At 43.4% G+C, this 18791-nt stretch overlaps 1 protein-coding gene across 2 annotated transcripts in view; it reads right to left on the bottom strand.

Moving 5' to 3' along the window:
* Positions 1-18791, bottom strand: part of glceb (glucuronic acid epimerase b) — a 78211-nt gene that overhangs the window by 16666 nt on the left and 42754 nt on the right. For both annotated transcript variants that reach the window (XM_080496918.1, XM_080496917.1), the window contains exon 3: positions 9851-10380. In XM_080496918.1, the coding sequence (XP_080353044.1) occupies positions 9851-10367 (517 nt within the window). In that variant the 5' untranslated portion in view covers positions 10368-10380. The remainder of the gene's footprint in view (positions 1-9850; positions 10381-18791) is intronic.

The raw sequence follows: 18791 nt of genomic DNA on the forward strand, positions 1-18791 counted from the left end.
CAGTTAAAATGACAATGGATGATTTTTACTGCTAATAAATATTTAAATTAGTGACACTGAAATGAAAATGATCATTTATGCACACACACACGCACGCACACACAATAGTTATTCACTGTTTCAACTGGGTGAAACTGGTTCCGTCTTCAGATTATGTACAAATAATTACGATTTTTTTTTGCTTTGATTTGCGTCAATTCCTGAAGAAGGAATAGGAAGAAAAACTAGTCAGTACACTCGCATATAGATTCTGATGTAGAAAAACTGATAAACACGGTAATGATCAAACTTATGTCGTCATTCAGAAAGAAAAAGATCGATTTCTAAACTCATTAGACAAATTTAAAAAAGCAGCTTTATAAAAGACAAATCCGAGTACCGTATTTACCAGAGTAGAGTCTCACTTAGTTACAGGAAGAACACCTTCCTGGAACTGCAGCCGCCGGACCTGGATTATCAGCAGCTAACATGGAAACATGATTTGAACTTTGTCGCATTTCTCCCAAGTGTGACCTCTAGTCCAGAATATACGGTAATTGGAAAACTGATCGATCCCTCACAGTTTCCGACAGCTTTGACGTTTCAGAGGAGCTAAATAACCCAACAACCATGATTGTTGGAGGAAGCTCTAAGATATTTGACACATAATAAACTAATAGTGCGGGAAATCATTTCTGTTCCCCAGGTGGTATTGTATTCTTGTATTCACCACAAATGGTATCGTTATCACAACCCTGAAAATTAAGCACATCCATGCGTCTGGTATTGCGCAGCCCTATAGGGAAGAGTCACTCGAAGCCCAAAACAGTTTAAAATGCCTCCAAACAGCCAACAATGTACAGGAGAAACAATTGGGGGGGGGGGGGAAATAAAACACAACAATGATCGCACGACTGATTCCTCTCGAAAAACTCAATCTGACTCAAATCAGAATTGAGTTCTAGTTCCACAGGTGGAGAAATCCACAGCAAAGGAAACGTTCTAATTCCCTACTGGATGCTCCACGGCTTCATCTGCCTCACTTTCCATTATGTTCCCAGCTCTCCCTGTCACAGACATCACTTTTAATAGGCGCCTCGTCTTCAGGCTAAAGTTTCCTTCTGGTTTTTTTTCTCCATTTGTCACGTATGAAATTCACCGATTAATACAGAGAGGAATAATATTTCATATCGTATAGTATCGCATTGTTATAGTTCACCAGTATATTAGGTCCCGGCTGTTTTTGTCTTCCAGGTGTCATTAGTCACGGCTCGTTCCGAGACATTCTTGCTCATCTTCCTTCTTTTTGCCTCATTATTTTCCTTTCCTGCTTTCACAAGCTTTCCTCCGCTCTCTTTGGAAAGTGTTGCAACAATTCTCGCCAAACTCACTGAGAGCGTGGAGAAGTGACTTGACGCTCGCTGTGATGACATTAAACAACCTGTGCACCCACCGGGTTAATATACGGCAACTGGTGCATCAAGAGACGCTCAAAACTTCTCGTTGGAAAAAGTGTGGAGCTTCGACAACCAAAGATATCCGGTTGGTGCTCCGGCTTGTGTTGGGACTTTCAATCATCACTCTGCATGCACACTTTGTTTTTCTTGATCATTCTTGTATTTCGTTCTGTATTTTGTGGGCCTGGACATTCGGCTAGTGACCTTGTGAACAGTTTCGAATCCCACTTCTGACGGAACAACACGACCATGACCCGCCGGGCAAATCCCCTCCCCCACTCTGGCAGTCGACTGCTCTTATACGAGAAAGATATACTTTACTGATCACTTCTGCGAAATAGTATACCTGTATTCTTCCACTGCCCTTGAAGGCTCCCCCAAACAGGGACTTGAACCCTCCACCCTCCAGATTATAAACCAGTTTACACCACAACTTATCCTTTTCTGGCGACGGTTTGGAAACGATGCCAGTTTCAATGGAAATGGCAACAAGAGTGAAAACGTTGTTGTTTTCATGTCGGGCCACTAGTGGGTGCTGCTGGTCGCTTTTGTCACGAAACCCCAGACGCGCAGAGAAAAATACACTATAATGATGGGATATATGGAAGGTTGCTGTTCGCTCCAGCAGCTCACGGGGAACTCTCCTCTTTTTTTAATGCCTGTCTCAAAATGGTTCCCCAAGTTTGAATTTCACGCGCCGCATGTCGGCTGGAGAACATTCATCTCAGCCCGACTTCCTTGCCGGTCGCCGCGGACCTACCTGCCAGGAGCTGACGGGCGGAAGCGGGAGCCGTCGCCGCTCCCCGCGGTGTTTTCAAGCTGTCTAAACAAGCCTCGTGCACGCAGGTTTCTCCGTGTGCTGGCGCCGGCTCTGAAGAGTCACAAAGACACGGCGCCGGCTGCTGATGTTCAATACGAGCAGCTCCTGGAGGTGCAGCGTTTCACTTCACTACTCAAATGCACCGTGGAAGTGGGAATAGGGGATGCCTTTCCCCCCCCCCCCACTCGAGATTTTGCTAACCGTCAAGCTCCGTGGAGGTTATCCATCGCTGCATCGTGAGTAGACGTGCAACACTGATATTATTTTTACTATAGTATGTTTATTGTACTTTATTCTACATTTTTTATTCTACATTTTTGACCATATTTTTGGTCCTTAGAGTTCTTGATAGTCATTGTATATAAGATACCTTTATTCTTATCTAACCGTTTGCACATTTCTTGTCTTTCCTACTCATGAGTGTCCTTAAGAGCTGAATGGAACAAGTACATTTCTCCATTGTGAGATCAATAAAGGCTTATCTTCTCTTATCTTATTGTGAGTAGACGGCTGTAAACTTCGATTGAAAGTTTTAAACCATTCAAGCCAAAATGCAGGTTTTTTTGCATTTCAGAAATGTTTCACGTTTACACGGCAATGTTCTGAAAACAATGTCCATTTACATGGAAACAGCAGAAACATTCGAGATGCAGTAGGAACATTTTCAGAAAGTGCCGTTTTAAACCCGTCTGCTCAACGATGGAGTTTTGTTGTAAAGCTTCACTTTGGTTTTAGTTCCCAAATAGTTCCTTTGTTGTGTAGATCGGCAACACCGAGCTAGAGAGCAGGGTGTCTGGACAACATTGCAATAATTCACTCACAGCACTGTCTTTAATATGAAGATCGATAAAAGCTTATAGCCGTCACTTCAAGACACAGTGATGCACACCATTTCATTTTCACAAAAATGAAATTCCTTTGACGGTCAATATCCTACAGCAGGGGTGTCAAACATGCGGCCCGGGGGCCAGAAGCGGCCCACCAGAGGATCTAATCCGGCCGCCATGGGATTTTTTAATTTTTTTTAAGTATAAATATGAAAACTGACAGAGGCTGATCTAAAAACACTCGCGGCATAAATGACATTCAAAACCGCCCTTGGTCAGAATTTGACCCCCGACATTAATGCATCTGTGGAGGTCACATGACGCAACACCTTTCACAATAAAACAACGAGTCCAACTTATGTGAAGTGATACTTTAGACACGTAAACTCAAAATAATTTCCAGATGATAACTTGCTTTAATCCTGAATACAAATACGATATCCAGATACAGATGACTGAGGGTTTTTTTTTTTGCAAATATAATAATATCTGATTTCCTTTAATATGTATATTTCAGAATAGACTGGCAAATTCTTGCAGTTCCAAACGGATCAAAAGGAGGAAAGACTTTGGTCCATATCTGTAGTTTAATATGTTATGTTTGACTTGTTGGGCCTCCAGAGGTCAGATCAGGTGGATGTGGCCCCTCAACTGAAATCAGTTTGACGCCCCTGCTTTAAAGGCTCAGCAGGAAACAGAGGAGAAAACAGGGAATACAATGCTCGCATGCCCACCGACTCCTCCACTATCCTCCGCTCCAACGTTGGATCCAACCACGAACAAATCCAAGTGCTTTTGATGAGCCCCGACTGTTCATTAATGCATTTTCGCCAATCTGATCTCTGCTGATCGGGCAGCGCGAGTTTCCTTTAATGTTTGTATTTGAAGGAACTAGAGCACAGCGTGAGCCGGTGGCGCGTTGAATGAACAGTCATCAGAGACGTCTTTGGGACTGGCTGCGTTTTGATCAATGTTCGTAAGAGGACAAAAAGAGAAAAGGCATATTTCCCCCCCGGGCACTGCTACCTCCCGCTACTGGCATCTCTCTTGACGACTTGAGTCAAATGAGTCAAAGTCGGAACACGTTGCGTAACACTGAATAATCCACGTGGAGTTGACGGTTAAGCTTCCATCTATTCTCAAGACTCTGGAGAGCGGACTTTTCTTGAAATCTTCAAAAGCAGGGTCTTCTGCCAGTTCCAGTGAGTTTAAAGTCTGCTGGAATTGCACCATGCCGTCTGACAGAAGCCGTTTTCATCCTCTCTTTTTGATCAGTAACTTTGTTTTAAACCTCTTGTCAGGGATGCCATGGTTGGAATGTGATGCACCCTTGGCACTATGTATAATGTTGGGGGGGAAAAAACGGTTAAGGAGTCATGTTATCCAGCTTTTCAACACTTTCACTATGGTCTTGTTGGTTCAAAAACATGGCAATCAAAGTCTATTGCCCAGTTTTTCCGCCATTTGAATATTGGATCATAGGAGCTGCACTCAGAATCTGCTGCGTCTGTGTGAGCTGGACTGGCTCCGCCCACACATGCCCATACTTCCTCCAGTGGCGCCATGTGCCAGAGCAGAGCTGCCTGAGTTTTGCAAGGGGTCTAAGGGGAGGAGCCTACCTTGATTGGGATTGGCTAAACCCCCCGATGACACTATATAGGGTTTGATTTCTGATTGGCTGGTTGGAGCAACACACTTTAAAAAAAAACTGAAACAAGCCAGGGAGAGAGAGGACACACTTTCTTCACTTCTGGGGCGTCGGTCCAGGAAACATAAATGCTTCACATGTTCCCTCAAACCTCTGGGTAGAAAGTTGAACTTTCCAAATTCTTGCCCTATAAAGGATCAACAGCCCTGTTTACACGTCTTCAAGTGAAAACTGAAAACCCTCGTAGCGTTTTGGAGTCCGTTTACATGACAACGGTGAAAACGGCTCCCAAGGTAGAAAATTCTCGGGCAGTAATGAAACTTTGTGGAAACCACTACCGACATCGTTTTCATCGTTTCTGCCGTTTCCATTTAAATGTGAAATTTCTCTGAAACGGAAATGCAAAAAAAAAAAAAAGACGCGTTTTCGGGACCTAAATATGCCGTTTGTACATCATTCTGGATTTTAATAGCCTGTGTTTCTCTCTCTTGACACTGTGGGGAGAAAAAAATAGAGCAATGCTCTCACACCAATTCTGGACCACAGTTTAATTTAATCCAACATGACACAGATGGAGCCGGGCTCCACTCGACTCGATTATATTGTGGTTCTTGTGGCGTTACAGCGAACCCGGCTGCAACCGCAACACTTTGCATTAGTGTCCCGGGCCGTGTGCGGAGCCCATCCATCCAGGTCCGCCGCAGGCTGCAAAGAGCTGCATCCGTCTCGCTCTGCGAGAAGCAACACCAGACCACCTGTAATTCACGTGTTTTGCACGGGATGTTTTATCAAGCGAGGTTAAGAAAGCACGTTTTCAGACGCTTATGAAAAAAAAAACCCGGCACAAGCGGGAGTATAAAGACCAACAGAGTAGTTTTTCACTATTTACATTAGAGCTACGGTATAAAGTTACATTTTTACGGCATTGAGCTTTTATTTTGGTAACCACAGCAACCGGAAGTTCGGTAACGGAAATGGTGGATGGAGAAAAAGACGCCACGGAAGGCCACGGAAAACGTTTAAAACTTTAAAGTTTAGCTTCAGTCAATTGGGGAACAAGGTTTGTTATGTTACTGAGGAAGATTATTTGAGCTAATTGAAATGATTATCATAACATTGTAATTTGGAACGCTAACCGATGTGATAGCTGTGTAACAGTCAAAATGCAATTGCAATTATTGTTTATTTGTTTTTATACCCAGCTCTTACGTTGGTTGACGACACGGACGGCAACAAAAGTCATTTACCACCAGTTCTGGCTTTCTACAATATTGACTGGATGCTACAGGGAGGAAGCAATAAAGCTTGTCCAAAAAACAAAAAGGGGAGAAAAATAAATAAACAAGAAGTGGGGGGGGGTAGTGAGATCTTGATTTAAGGTGCACAAGAAGATCGTCTACTTCAAGTATGAACAGTCTTCATGATGCTCAGGTTTATTTAGAGCCGTTTGCAACCATTTCAAGTGAAAACGCGAACGTTTGTTTACTCCTATAGAGGCCAGAGCCATTAAAATACTCAAGCTTTTTTTAAAAATGGCTTTCACCGAAATCCATCATTTCAAAATTGTATCAAGGAGTTGCGGCGGGCAGGGGAACCTCCACCAACTACATTAAAGAGAGATGGGAAAAGGAGTTGTGTCATGCAATAACCACGGAACAGTGGAACAGTATGTGTAAGACTGACGTCAACAGCATGTTCTGCGAAATGAATTTTTTGGAACTGTCCTAAAATTAAAACATATTGGGAAAATACTGGAAAATCATACAAGAAATTCTCAGTCTACAGATCCCATTCACTTGTATGACACTCTATTTAGGTGATATACCAGAAACAACTACGGGAACTGACAGATATCTGTTGAAAATGTTTACTGCAGCAGCGAAAAAAAGCCATCACTCGCAAATGGTTACAAGTCGACCCTCCCACACTGGATAATTGGCTTGAAATCATTCAGGACATACACGAGATGGAAAGGTTGACTTTTGTTTTAAGATTTCAGACGGATATTTACTCTTCAAAATGGACAAAATGGACAAAATGGACAGTGTATCCGAACCATTTACTTTCCATAGCGGTTCATTACAACAGATACAAGATTATTGTTACATGAATGCTGCTCAATGTTTATATGCTGACAACTTTGCTGTAACTGTTATGTGGAAAACTGTTCAATAAAAATTGAGTATAAAAAATAAAATAAAAATGGCTTTGAAGGTGGAACACTTGGGCTGTGTCGTCTCTCTGGAAAAGGCTTGGGTTACTGCTGCCGCGCAAACGCAACACGGTTCACCTGCACATGCCCGAGTACGTCGACAATGACAATACTCCCTCTTGGGTGAAGAGAATTTGACATTTGGAAGCGAATCCCACACGCAGGGAGAAAACTGCACATTAAGAGATGCTCAAGCCGAGAGACAAAAGTGCAAACCGTTTAACGTGGCGTTCAAAGTGCGAGACGCGCGAGACGAACGACGAGCTTCGTGCTTGTGGCTTTGATTTGATACAGCGGCGTGGCGAGAGAGTGTGCAGTGGCGAAGCTACTGTTAAAACATTTAATGCTTTTGGCTGAAAGTCCTGTTAAATAACTTCTCCAGTGGTACCGGGGTGCACTGGGAGAGAAATGCTCCCATGACCTGGTTTAAAGCCCCGAGGAGGCTCCGACTGTGACAGGCTAATTAATGAACTGCTATTTCCACCTAGGAAAATCTGCTAAATTGAAGGGCGGCGCGTATGATTGTGTATGTGGGGTGTTAAAGAGGAACGAGCCTTGGGCTTAATTCACAGATCCTGGTGTGTGTGTGTGTGTGTGTGTGTGTGTGTGTGTGTGTGTGTGTGTGTGTGTGTGTGTGTGTGTGTGTGTGTGTGTGCTTGACGATATTAAAAGAAATGTGCAGGAACCAGACGAGACACACTCCCCCGCCTCGATTCCCGTCTGCAACTTCCTTCATACGTTTTTCCCCAGGTGAGAGAACACGGCAACATTTAAAAATGTGAGCACGAAACACTGCGATGATGTCGTCGGGTATTGCAATCACAACATGATAAATGCAAACACTTTGACCTCAATGTCTTTGCGCGGGACCGATTATGTTTTTTTTGGTCGATGCCAAATTAGCCTGTGCGGCTAGCCAGCGATGCTAACAGTTGTTTCTGTTCTGTGCCAGTTCCACATTAACTGAGGCGAACAGATCAGCTGTTTTCACCTGCTGGACGAACGTCCAGACAAAATGTGCCGGTGCATCAAAGTTAAGTAGCTTATTCTATCAGCAATGCAACACTACCAGTACCAGCATTGGGTCCGATACTACACGGAGTACTCGTGCTCATTAATGCAACCCGGAGGGTATTACATGTACATGTATTACATGTCGTCCTGCATCAGCAGCGCCGCCCGCAGGTTGACAAGGGAGCACGAGCTGCAGTTTGGAGATTCTCTAATATTCATGGGAATGACGAAGGTTCGTTCTTACAAAATATCAAGAGGAGGAGAAAGATAGTTCGTACAATAGCAGCAACTTAACCTACAGAGACACATACACACATATATATATATATATGTATATATATACATATGTGTGTGTGTGTATGTATATATACACACGCACGCACGCACGCACGCGCGATTTTGACTGATGATTAAGTTACCATCCATAATGTTTTGGCTGCTTTATTTTCCCCTTTTCCATTTCTCCACTGCAGCTTTACCTCAATAAAAGGAGGACACTTAATATCTGTTTTGTAATTGCGTTAAAGCACACGGACACTGTTCAAGGCGGAGAGCAGAACAATATTGACGACAACAAGGTTTCAGCTTGCATCCTTTGAAAATGAGCTATTGATTCTTTCTTGGCTTTGACTTTAAGGCGAAGCTGGAAAAGGGAAGAACAGATGGGAGGGAGGGCTGGGTGCAACATGAAGGGAGACGGTGAACAAATATTCCAGATGTTTGTTTCGATGAAAACAACAACTGTCGTTATGGAGTTAGGTTGCAGGTCAGTCTTGAAGAAAACTGCAAGCATCCAGAAACGATAGGCAGAAATGAGTATTTGACATTTAAAACATGGCTTTTCTCTTAAGCCGAGCTCTATGAAAGCAGACTTAAGGGGTTTTTTTTTTGTTGTTTTTTTTAAAATCCTTGAACACTGGTGAAACTTTTCTCGATTCAGAAGAGAGACGTCAAACTCATTTTATTTCAGCGGTTGCATACCGCCCAATTTCATCACAATGAGGTCAGACTTGTCTAACAAGAGCATATAAAAACAACTCTAAAGCCTTCGCTCGGATTGAGTGAAAGAACATCGTGACAAAACTTTTTCAAGAGATCCTTATCGAGAGCGTTTTTTTCCCCCCACATTAATCTTAGCTGAAGCATATTTCTAATGAGAAAACTGGATTTCTGCAGACTTTGGTGCCCGTGCCGTTCCATCCACGGCGAGATCAAGACTTTAAGGGGTCGAGCCCGTGTGAAGACCAACACCAGGCCATAGGGGGCAGTGGTGGCCTAGAGGTTAGAGAAAGCAGACTTGGGATTGGGAGTTTTAAGGGTCAATTCCCAAAGTGGAGAGGTCACTACTGTAGGTCCATGCACATGACCCTTGACCCCCCATCAGCTCCACAGAGCACCTCTTATTGTCGCTGCCCACTGCATCCCAGAAATAGGATAGACACATTTTCCCAAAGGGATTAATGAAGTAGGATTGGTTCCTTTTTGTTTATTAGTTAAAACAAATATCTTGTAAAGTAAAATAATGTGAACTTTTAGCCTATTTTGCTTCATTATACAGACCGCGTGATAGTTTGACTTCTTTCAATACAACTCTTGAGCTTGGTTGAACACACCGAAATTTGATTACAATTGTTCATACGTATGCAGGACAATTGGGGGAACAACTTGACTCTAATGTTCAACAATTCCATAGTGTTATTTTCCGTTTCTCTAGGTTTGTCCTGTGAGGGACTGCTGACCCGTTCAGGTGCAACCTGGTATTTATCCACAGTCATGTGGGATCAGTTGAGCTCTTTGCTTCGGTTTGCTTCAACTGAAACCTGATTCACAAAGTTCTTAATGAAGGAACTTTCTGTGTCAGCTGATGTTGGATTTCAAAAGAAGACCTCTTACCTTCCACTCCACTAATACACTTGACACGATCCCGAACCTCCACGTTGTACGCCTCGAAGGACATGAAGACTCCCTCGGGGTGATAAGGCTCCCGCTGGGCGTAGACCTTCGAGTAGCTGTGCTGGAACTCGAAGCGCTCGTAGCCGTCGTACTGGACCACTTTGCCGTACACGTCAAAGTACTTTTCTATCCAAGAGAAAGGCATGTACACCTCCCCGCCCTCTCGCCGCCCTTTGATTGTAGAATCGTCGTTGATCAGGCAGTCGACTTCTTCGTACTTGGTCCCACCGACGACCACGGCGACGGGCGGGGGCTCCGGGGGCTGCGGCGGATGCTGCTGGCTAGCGAGGCTGGCATCTCCGATTTTGGGACTCGTGTCCATGAAAGCGGAGCGGGGCAGGAATCGCACGCCGTTGTCGCTGGAGCAGCGGTTCCAGAGCAGCACGGTGATGAGAGTGAAGAGGGCGGAGATGACGATGAGGGTCTTGTAGTTCACTCGAGCGGCCAGGCAGCGCATGGTCACAACCGTCCTGCAAGACACAAACCACGAAATCGTGAAATCTCACGAGATCAGGTACTGAAGTTTACATCAAGTACCCAAACCAGAGAGGATACTGTGGACGTTCATTTTCGACTCCGTTTATAAGTTATCGGAAACTTTTGTAAAGGATACTAGAGCCATTGAAATAAACATTATCCTCAAGGTTTTTATCTCTGTCACTAAATTTCACCAAGTTTTGCATTTCATAAGATGGGCTACTCCAGTCGGTGCCATTTTAAGTACGTGGGAGTAGATGGAAATTCATATGGACAGACGACCAAATGGGATTGCTATCACGGTGACAAGCTTTACCTTGGGAGCGGTTTTCAAAGAGTTGCCCCAAAAGCACTGTTGTCAGGTAAACGGTACCTACCTACCCCCCCCCATTAATGATGTATCGGGTTATTCCATCCTAATTTAGTTTTTTAATTTCAAGCAGAACATGACGCACTGCAGCTTTTATCTGCGGCCTGCTCAGCTCACACAGTATCTTCACATTTCTGCACCCTTCTTTGTTGGATAGGTTTATTGCTCATGTCTATCACTGACATATTTGAACGCGGCCCTCTGATATTTCTGTGCCAGTTCTACATCCATGTAATGTATCCACACAATTGTTTTCCCATTCAGTACCTAATGAGGTATTCAGTTCATTTCAAATCCAAACATGTCACGTTTTTATTATAATTGTGTCGGCAATAACGGTTGCTCCAGCAAGGGTTTGGATTACAATGCAACAGGGGAGCGTTAGTGAACCGACTGGCCTGGACTCATGTTTTCTAGGTCCTCTGTGTTTTTCTGACATTTTCACCAAGAAAACAAGAAATCAATACACATCCAAGGGTCTTCCTCCTCTTCCTCCTGCTTCACAGCAATTAGAGCTTTCTGCTCAGAGAATAACTGTTACAGTGACGCTTGAGCCCCCGGTCCTCGGAGGACCGAGGAGGGAGGAAATCATTACTTCCCAAGTTCATTTCACTATCTTTACTCAAACCGGCACCGCGCTGAAGGTCAGACCAATTAATGCGCACTAATTGGACAATTGTAATCTGTGACAGCCATGCAGAGTCGAACCGTTCCGCAAGTGGCCTCTCCAACAAATATAGACTGAGATAACTTCACCTCAACCCCTGAAAGTGGGCTTGAAAGCAGTTTCTACGGAAACAAAATATAGGAAGAAAAAAAAGTGAAGAGATGCAAAGTTAGAAATTTGCTTGAAGGTCTGGTTGGATTGATCAATACGTTCATGGATTATTGGGGAATATTTAATGGCTGCTGGATTGGTGGACTTGTTGGTGGCGGTGTTGGTCAGTGGGTGGTCTTGTTGGTGGGATTCGTGGGTTATTGGAAATGTTGGTTAGTTGGTTGGTCAGTTGGTTTGTTGGATTATCTGGCCGTCTGGTTGGTGGGCTTGGTGGCGAGTCTGTCGGTTGGTGGGATGAGCTTAATGTTCAGTTGGTAATTTGTGGGGTATTAAAAAACACTGGTTGGTCAGTGAGTGAACTGTTTGGCTGTCTGTTGGTTGGTGGGAGGGCGAATTAGCTGGTTGATGGTGTTTATGGGTCAGTGGGAATGTTGGTTGGTGAGTCGGTTAATTGCTTGGCTTGCGGATTGGTGGAATAATTGGTTGGTAGGAGGGCTGATGGATAATTGTGAATGTTGGCGGGTCAGACAGCTGGGCTGGTTTGCTGGTCAACGGGTAAGACGGTTTCGTTGTCTGGTTGGTGGGTGGCTTCTTGGTTGATTGGTGATTTGGTTGCTGTGCAGTGTGGAGCTTATTAGCTAGTCGGAAGTAGGGAAAGTTGTCGATATGTTGGCGCATTGACTCATTGGTTGGTGTCACGATTGTTTGACTGTTTCGTTGGTGGGATTGTGAGCTGGTTGGTTGCAGGGGCGGTCAATGGGTTGCTGGGCAGGGAAAATTCTTGGTAGGTTGTTGGGTTGGCTCATTAGTCAGCGGGACAATCATTTTGTTATTTGGTTATGGGCACGTTGGTCGCAGTGTGGGTTTGGGAGGAGGCTCACCTTGCAGTTTTACTTTTTTTTTTTGCCGTTAACTGTGTGTCAGAGGGTGAAGGGAACTGTGGAGTATTTTCCCCCTCTGACAAATTATTGCCACATAAAAACTGTAAGTGATATTTGCAACAACGACAGCCTGGCGCTGTGATGACAGATTGTGCTGATGGGAGCTGTGACAATGCTGAAAATGGAAGGAAGGCCTGGGGACCACAACCTGAAAGATAAGTAGGAGCGACCCTGTCAGGGAGCCGGCGATAAATAATTGGCTCTTTCCATAGCGATTCGTCGCCGGTGTTGAGCTCAGGCTCAAAGAGGATATATACGCGGGCTTAAACACTGCAGCACGAGCAGCATCCTGAAACCCTCGCTCGGATATGATCGGCCTCAAGTCGAGTCCCATCACACAAACATCTGAACGCCGGCACAGCAGAGAAGCGAGCTAATGTCACGGACAAGCAGATTACAGCGTACAGTTTGTTTACGGATCACAAAGCATGGGCAGCCTGCAGAGAGAGAGAGCTCAGACTCGGCAACATGTGACAGCAAAATAAGCATCGTGCGACTCGCTCTGAGAGCTAAAATCAACCGTGAACCAACTGGAAGAAGGAACATTTCTGATTTAAAAAGGAGCAGAGAGATCCGCGATGGAGAGGGGAAAAAAAAAAAAAAAAAGGACTGTACACCCGGGGAAAGCTTGTCATAAACAAATGTTTAACAAAGCGAAGCATGTCCTTGATAGAGATTCAATCCTTCAGCTTCAAATAATAATTTTGACCGTATTGTCCATCTTTTCTGAACAGGACTTTTTCTTTCATGAAAAGACTGAAGGTCTCTCGGAATAAAAACGACAATATGCATGGTTTATTGAAAACCCTTGGGAGCTATTTTATATTTTGAGAGTTCATGAGTGCACAGAAACAAATCTTCAGAGTTCAGTGGTATTTATTCATACACAAGCGATATATTGTCAGTGGTAATTTGTATCTGGTTTGAGGGTAATATTTCTACAGTTTTTAAGTCATTTGGACAGTATTTTTGTATCTTTTATGCAGAAACATTGCTATTTAATATATTTTATACACTATGACAAAATTCATTACATTTGAAGAAAATCCTTGCCAACATTGTTTTACTTCTAAGTTTTTCCCCTCAATCATGGCTGAAGGCAAATCTAAGCTACATGATGTGAAAAATTCAACCAAAAATTAAATATTGAATTATTTCACAAGAACTGAAATAATTTTGATAACATGGTGACTAATTTAGAAATGTGAAAACCAAAGTGTAAAAGCCTCCAACATTCGCAGAACCAGCACTGTGTTGCCTGTGAACTCCAACAACTTCTAATAATGATCATTTATAATGTGGCAAAATGAACTCCTGCGTTCATTAAAGAAAATGTGAGAAAAAAAAGCATGTGCGGTGTGAGTCGGGGCTCATTCTCCCACATCACCTGCAATTTGTGCAAACAAAAGGAGGATTGTGGATTTAAATGATGCACGAAATAAAGAAAATTACACTGACGGCTTAGGTTTACCAGCTGCAGACGGTGTTATAACAATAATGACGATGTTTGCAGATGATCCGCGCTGCGATACGCTGGTTAATTACAAGGCAAACAAACAACATTTAGCTTGTTACGCACACAGTCGCGCCGCTGTCCCCGGTGCATTCTGACCTAAATTCACTTACATCCATCAGGAGTCTGTTCTCGGCACAAGAACAACAGCGGATGCTTTGTTTGCTCAAAAGCTTTCAAAGAGTCTCGTTTGTCTGTGACTAACAAGTGGAGAAGTGGCGAGATGGCCGCTCGGCGGAGCAGATTCTGCTTCAAAGGGTCATTTTAATGATTTATTTGTTTATTTATTATGACACAAAACTAAATCTCCAAATGTTTATGAATATTAATGCTTTTAGTTATGATATTATAGTATAAACATACCGGTAAATAATCTTAAACATCATTAACAATTTATGTTTTATGGTTTGTATTGCCATTTCCATGCTTCTACATGCAAACAAAATGTGTTATTCAGGGCCAGCAGCGTCTGGAGGCATGATATTTAGATGCTGAACATTTTGTAAGGACTCATTTTGATCAAGAGTTAATTAAATTTTTTTGCTCTGAAGTCATTAAAATGTATAAAACGCGACAAGGTTGAAAAAATACTATTTATGGTAAAGCAATATATAATATATATCAATTTCTTTGTCAATTACTGTATTTGTCCAAATATTGCAACCATGATGATGAATGGTAAATGTGCCTTCATACTCATTTACTGGGCTCATTAATGGAAAGATTGTGTTTCTATTATGCTAAGTTTTTAGAGACAGGCATGCAAGGGAAGTGAAAATGCGATATTGCAATATGAATTGAGATAAACAACATCTATGTCAATGTTAAAATCTTTGTGTCGTGATCTTTTCTTCCAAGTAAAAGCAATACAAATTAATTACGAAAACTATTTGATTTATATTGTGTCATCCTGGTAAATCAAAAGTTATGAACATGAGCTGCCGTTAAAAAATACCTCGCTGAATTGTGCCTAATAAGATGTAGTGCTGTTTTTATATTTTAAAAAGCAGGGGGGAAAAAAAAAAAAAAAGAGTTGAAGGTGATCATATTGCACAAATCGCTAACATTTTGATAAACATGACCAAACACTGTAATTAATGCAGTTTGGATGAAAAGCCACAAGTGGGTGCTGCGTTTTAGTAAACCAAGAACCTACGCATGCATGTAGAGAACATTTAACCTCCTTTAAACGGTCTTTCTTCGTCTTGCAGGTCTGCTCAGTATCTGTAACAATAGGTTATCACTGTATGCAGATGATGGTGCGCTAAATGTCGGCGTTACTAGAAATTGTGTGCCCCGAAATCCGTTATCATGTTAACAAACTGCAAGAAAATCCCAAAAAGTTAACCATTTTCACTGGAAAACATTGTGTAAACTAAGCCTGAGCCTTTAAATTCCACCAGACGTCACCGTGCAGCGGCTGCAGGATCCGCCAAAGCTTCTACGAGTCGGTTTCTACTCTGCAGTTTAAGTGGGACGACTTGTTTATGCGATACAGTATCTCGGTGTAATCCAGTGGCTATCAGGAGATATGGAGTCGATATAATCCCTGCGGTGATGACAGGGAGAAACTACACCGACATATAAACAGATACAAAGAGAAAGAGAGCGGGAGAGAGATGAAGCTGGACAGGAGGTGGAAGACAATCCTGTCAGGGGGATGAAATTCTCTCGTGTTTGGCAGATTAGGGCAAAAAGACGGCGGAAAACAAAAGCAGCTTTTCAGCTTAGACGCTCCTGGTGTCCTGCTTCGGGGAGATGAAGTGACTGCGACGGCAGGTTAGGGCTTGCCGGGTTACACTAAGGCACGACTGAGTGCATGTTTGAATTCACACGTAGAAATCGCAGAGAGCAATGAAGAAAAGCCGTTTCTGTGCCCAGTGCCCACGCAGAATCATGGGGCTTTGCACCGACGCAGCTCTGCTCAGTTCGGAGGGTTTTTCTATTATGGGAAAAAGACCCCCAGCTGCCTTCTTACTGCCCTCCAGGTCATTAAAAAAAAAAAAAAAAAAAAGTGATGAAAGGAAGCCATTCAATAAACTGCATCTGAAAATGGAGGTTCTTTAAAGCAGGGGTGTCAAACATGAGGCCTGTGGGTCAAAAGTGGGCCACAAGATGCTCCAATCTGGCCGCCAAGTTTGTTTCTGGTACATTTCATCGTATTTTACACCAGAAGGTTTCATCAAAATTGTCTTTATGTTGAGATTGTGGCCATTCTCAGAAGGAATTGTTCACATACAGTCCCTCTAACAACACAGAAAACCTTTAGAGTTTAAATTTAAAGGGGGAAGAACGATCATATTTTATTAAAACCGTCTGATCGAAGCGATTCATCAGAAACCCACCGTTGATTAAATAAACATTAAAACTGATCGGCGGTCGCATGAGAACTTCCACACCAACTTCTCCACTCACGCCACAGTGACACGCTGCTGCCAACTCCCCCCAGACTTGGGTAATGATGCGTCTCTGACAGCCCTTATATGACACCGCTGACGGCTTCACACTCTCAGAGCCCGGGTGAGCGACAGCTTCACAGGATGACGGGTCGAGGAACTTCACAAGCCGTGATTCCGGAGGTCCCGCAGCACTCACATGTCTAATAATACTCAAGATTCCTCACTGCTGATCACCATCAAAGCAGCTCAGACTGGGAACGCGAGTCTTTGAGCTGTGCTGAGTGGTGCTTATGGATTTATTTTAACTGTGATGAAAGTGACATCATAAAGAAGGATTTGAACTGATGAATAGTATTGAAAGGTCTTGTATCACTACAGAATTGTCTTGCGTTACATCGCGGCGTATCGTCGTATCATGATACCGTCTGTATTTAGGGTGTTGCACTGTATTGTGTTTCATTGTGAGTAACCTGCTGACATCATTTACCCAGAGACTGTGATCCTGGAAAAGACTGCACTTTTTTTTCCCTTCTTCTTATTTTGGCGAGCCTGTTGCCGTGAACATCCCTGATTCCCACGTCTAAGATCCAATCTATTCAGGAGCATGTTCAAGTCAGAGGAGCTGTGAGCTTCCTGCCGTTTCGTGCACAACAACAACAACGCGCCTCCAGCAGCAGTGGAGGATCCGTCCGTCCCGTTCGGCTGCAGTGGAAACATCGCAAGCAACTAGGGATGTCCGATAATATCGGCGGGCCGATATTATCGGCCGATATTGACTTAAAAATGTAACATTTGGAAATATCGGTATCGGATTTTTACAACCGATATTGGAATTTCCGAGTCTGCATGAACGCAGCATGGGACGTTTACGGGCGCGCGCTTGATGACGTTTAACAACAACAAATACAACATGCTGGACTCGTGGCTAAGAAGGAGAAGCCCGGTGAATGAAATGTCCGTGGAGGACTGGAGGCTCAACCAGGCCCTCTTCCCTGCTGGGCCAGTACCTGACTGCACCCTGCACCAGTGTTGACAGTGAACCACTGTTCAGCACTGGTACCAGTACCTGACTGCACCCTGCACCAGTGTTGACAGTGAACCAGTGTTCAGCACTGGTGCCCACATCATTGATGAGAAGAGAAATCGCATACATTGCGACAATGCTGAGATGCTTGTATTCATACAGAAAAATCTACCTCTTACACATGAGGACATGGGGAAAAGAAATAGACCAGTTATATGGACGAGTCAACTTCAGTCTTTGTTTTTGTTGCACTTTAAAGGAGGGCTGTTTTAATTTTGTGAGCATTTCTGTGCCTTTCTTGTTTATATTTACACTATTTTGTTACTCTTAAAAGAGATTGAGCCCAGTTTGAGTCTATTATTTGACAAGTTATGGCCAGTTATTCATTCATTGACTGTTTACAACTAATGGACTGCAGATATGCCTCTTCCTTTTTTTTAATATTGTCTGTGGTGTTGTTGAGTTTGTTGTTGAGGTTTCTCTCTAACACTAAATAAATATGGCACTTTTTTCCAGAATTTAAGTTGTTGTTCTCTTATTTTTCTCAGTGTGTACATTTGGAAAGCCATGTTTGATTCACATATGCATCCAGTGGGGCATCACAATAAAATTAGGCATAATGTGTTAATTCCACAGTAGGAGATATTTTATGTTGTTGTTACCTAACAGTTTTGATGTAAAAAGCCAGCATATATCGGTATCGGTGATATCGGTATCGGTGATATCGGTATCGGAAATTAACAGTTGGACAATATCGGATATCGGTAGAAAAGCCAACATCGAGCATCCCTACAAGCAACCGTCGCAGCAAGCGCAACAATGCGACACGCCTGGTGAGGCGCAGGTGTCGTGGCCCAGATTGAACCCCTGACATGGGGTGAAGTAAGGTGGAGCTTTCAGACTGCCTGCTAATGCAGAGGCTTGTGAATCATAGCATGCGAGTGTGTCGTCTGTGTTGTACGGTTCTGAGCCTGATTATAATGCTGCGGCGGCACGCAGGCAAATTTAAGGCAACAACTGACAGGAGGGAGAAATAAACAACTTCCCCCGTCTCTTCCAGCAGAATTTTGTGTCGAGACGTCGACTCGCTGAAATCTCTCATTCCGTTTGTTCCAGAACTCGCAGTCGCTCCCAGTACCCACAAGTATGCAATTAATGAGAAGTGTCTAAAGAGCTGGAGAACAATATGCACATTAAACAGTGGCCCTAAATATTATGACAAGGGTGTCAAACTATGATTCACTGTCACTGAAGTTCCTACACGCGAATCCAGGCGAGTGAATACCTTCAAGCAAGACGGTGGATTAAAAACATATTATGTAAGGCTATATTTGATTGCTTTATGGATTGAACCAGACCTCGGCTCTTAATTCTGTCCC

The sequence above is a fragment of the Blennius ocellaris genome (genome assembly GCF_963422515.1).
Source record: "Blennius ocellaris genome assembly, chromosome: 1".
Classification (NCBI taxonomy): domain Eukaryota; kingdom Metazoa; phylum Chordata; class Actinopteri; order Blenniiformes; family Blenniidae; genus Blennius; species Blennius ocellaris.